Source organism: Myotis lucifugus, unplaced genomic scaffold (genome assembly GCF_000147115.1).
Source record: "Myotis lucifugus unplaced genomic scaffold, Myoluc2.0 scaffold_414, whole genome shotgun sequence".
Lineage (NCBI taxonomy): Eukaryota > Metazoa > Chordata > Mammalia > Chiroptera > Vespertilionidae > Myotis > Myotis lucifugus.
The window spans coordinates 439,167-441,976 of record NW_005871462.1 but is presented as its reverse complement, the minus strand read 5'-3'; the positions used below and the strand labels follow the sequence as shown (position 1 = coordinate 441,976).

General features: G+C 39.5%; 1 protein-coding gene across 1 annotated transcript; it reads left to right on the top strand.

The window, feature by feature from the left end:
• Positions 1–1,030: 1,030 nt before the first annotated feature.
• On the top strand, positions 1,031–1,990 carry LOC102437335 (olfactory receptor 7D4). Its single transcript, XM_006102444.1, has one exon. The coding sequence runs from the start codon at positions 1,052–1,054 to the stop codon at positions 1,988–1,990; it is 939 nt and encodes a 312-aa protein (XP_006102506.1). The 5' UTR covers positions 1,031–1,051.
• Positions 1,991–2,810: the final 820 nt, after the last annotated feature.

Sequence of the window (2,810 nt, the reverse complement as noted above, 5' to 3'; positions counted from 1 at the left end):
ACACCACCTCATTTAATCACTCACCTGTCCTACAATATGGAAAATATTTACTGCTGTCATTGTGTAGGTGAGGTATCAGTAGCTAAAAGACATTAAATAACTTTGTCAAGGTCACAGAAATATAACATGGTAGACGTAATTCTATTCCACGAATTCTGATTCAAGATCTTACTTTCTAAATTACAGCTCTATACTGTACTTTGGAAGAGTTCTATATCAAACATAATTGAGCCCTCACTGGTTTGGCTCAGAGATTACAGCGTTGGCCGACTGACTAAAGGGTCGCGGGTTCAATTCTGATCCAGGCCATGTACCTCAATTGCAGGGGAGCATGCAGGAGGCAACCAAATAATGTCTCTCTCACATTGTTGTTTTTCTCTCGCTCTGTCTCTCCCCTTCTTTTTTACTCTTTCTAAAAATCAATGGGGAAAAATATCCTCGGATGAGGCTTAATAATAATTGAGATGAAGGAATGGATTAATAATGATAATAACAGCTATATTTTATCAAGTTGTTACTGTGAGTAAAGGCATTTTTGTACCTCAGAAAGATGGTAATAGAGGTAACCACATTTTAAAAAGAAACACAGGAAGGTACATATAGAGTTAATTGTGACATCAATATAAAGCATCAGGTTACAGAATTAAGGTTACATGAGCTGAAAACACATGTTTTAATCACTATTACAAAATGAAAGAAGTATAGATATTATCAAAGAAAAGACCCTAAATGCCTTCAGTTATTTTGTAAGGCTCATATGAAAGAAGAAATTGGTATATGTCCATAAATTTGGATAATAGAATTAGTGAGGAGAACATCAAGAGAGAGAGAAAGATTTCTGCTAAATTAAAGAAAGGTTGAATAATTACACAATTTAAAATAAAAATGGGTTACCACTTGAATGAGTGAGTCACTGGCATAGGAATGAATACTAGATCATGTAAGATGTTCATGCAAAGGTGAAACCAAAATGTGATGAATAACGGAGATGCCACTTGGCTGCTTATTGAATGTTGCCTTGACTTTTTTCTTTATAAGACACACCAGCTGCATGGAAGCAGAAAACCACACAGAAGTGTCACAATTCCTGCTCCTGGGTCTCTCAGATGATCCTAAACTGCAGCCCCTCCTCTGTGGAGTGTTCCTGTGCATGTACCTGTTCACTGTGCTTGGAAACCTGCTCATCATTGTGGCCATCAGCTCTGACTCCCACCTCCACACCCCTATGTATTTCTTTCTCACCAACCTGTCCTTTGTTGACATCTGTTTCACCTCCACCACGGTCCCAAAGATGCTGGTGAACATCCAGGCACAGAGCAAAAACATCACTTACATCGGATGCCTCATTCAGGTGTATTTTTTTATGATTTTTGCTGGAATGGACAACTTCCTCCTGACTGTGATGGCCTATGACCGGTATGTGGCCATCTGCCAACCCTTGTACTACACAGTCATCATGAACCCACGCTTCTGTGGTTTTCTGGTTCTTGTGTCTTGGCTCATTATTTTCTGGGTCTCCCTCGTTCATATTCTATTGATGAGGCAGATGACATTCTGCATGGGCACAAAAATTCCACATTTTTTTTGTGAACTGGCTCAGATCCTCAAGGTGGCCTGCTCTGATACTATCATCAATAACATTTTCATGTATGTAGCTACTGTCCTATTGGTTGTGTTTCCTTTTACTGGAATTATTTTTTCTTATTCTAAGATCGTCTCCTCTTTAATGAGAATATCCTCTGCAGGAGGGAAATATAAAGCATTTTCCACCTGTGGGTCTCACCTCTCTGTGGTCTCCTTGTTCTATGGGACAGGCCTGGGGGTCTACCTCAGTTCTGCTCTGACCCATTCTTCCCTACAGAACTCAGTTGCCTCAGTAATGTACACCCTGGTCACCCCCATGCTGAACCCCTTCATCTACAGTCTGAGGAACAAGGATGTGAAGGGGGCCCTGCAAAGGCTCCTCAACTTAGCAGCATCTTGTCTGTGATGGATCACTGGCCTCAGAACTAAGTGTACCTTGTGTGCCCAGAGGTAAATGTTGCAAATTTAAACATCTGGTTCTTTTTCACACCTCAAAGACAGACTTGATTTTGTTTATTTCCAAAGCATGTGTGATTGCACATTTGTTTGTTTCTGTATTAGTTTCTTTTCAACGACTCCCTTGTGAATTCCTTTTTTACTTTTCTTCCCTGTATGGTGTCCGCAATGTTCCATGTTTAGTCAACATTCCTGCAGCTATTCTTAATATAAAGCACTTATCATATCAAGTGCTGACTTAGTTTCCCAAAATGTTGTCTTCATATGTTGCTGATCTTCACCTTAATTGGGTTATTTGCTTGTTTTTTTTCCCAGAAGAAAATATATTAAAATCATACAGTAATCAGAACAACCTACTTACAATATCGGGACGCTACTTGTTTCTTCACGTGAATGACTTAATTTTGTCTTGAAAACATTTCTTTGAGATTATTTTCTCACTTCACTTTTCAAAAAAAAGAGGCTGAGATTAAGTTGAACTACAGCCTAGCAAGCTGACTTTACTATCCTACCTTACATAGGAACTTTTATGTGATTTTCTTTCTTTTTTAAAAAAATAATTATATTTTATTGATTTTTTACAGAGAGGGAGGGAGAGGGATAGAGAGTTAGAAATATCGATGAGAGAGAAACATCAATCAGCTGCCTCCTGCACACTCCCTACTGGGGATGTGCCCGCAACCAAGGTACATGCCCTTCACCGGAATCAAACCTGGGACCTTTCAGTCCTCAGGCCGATGCTCTATCCACTGAGCCAAACTGGTTAGGGC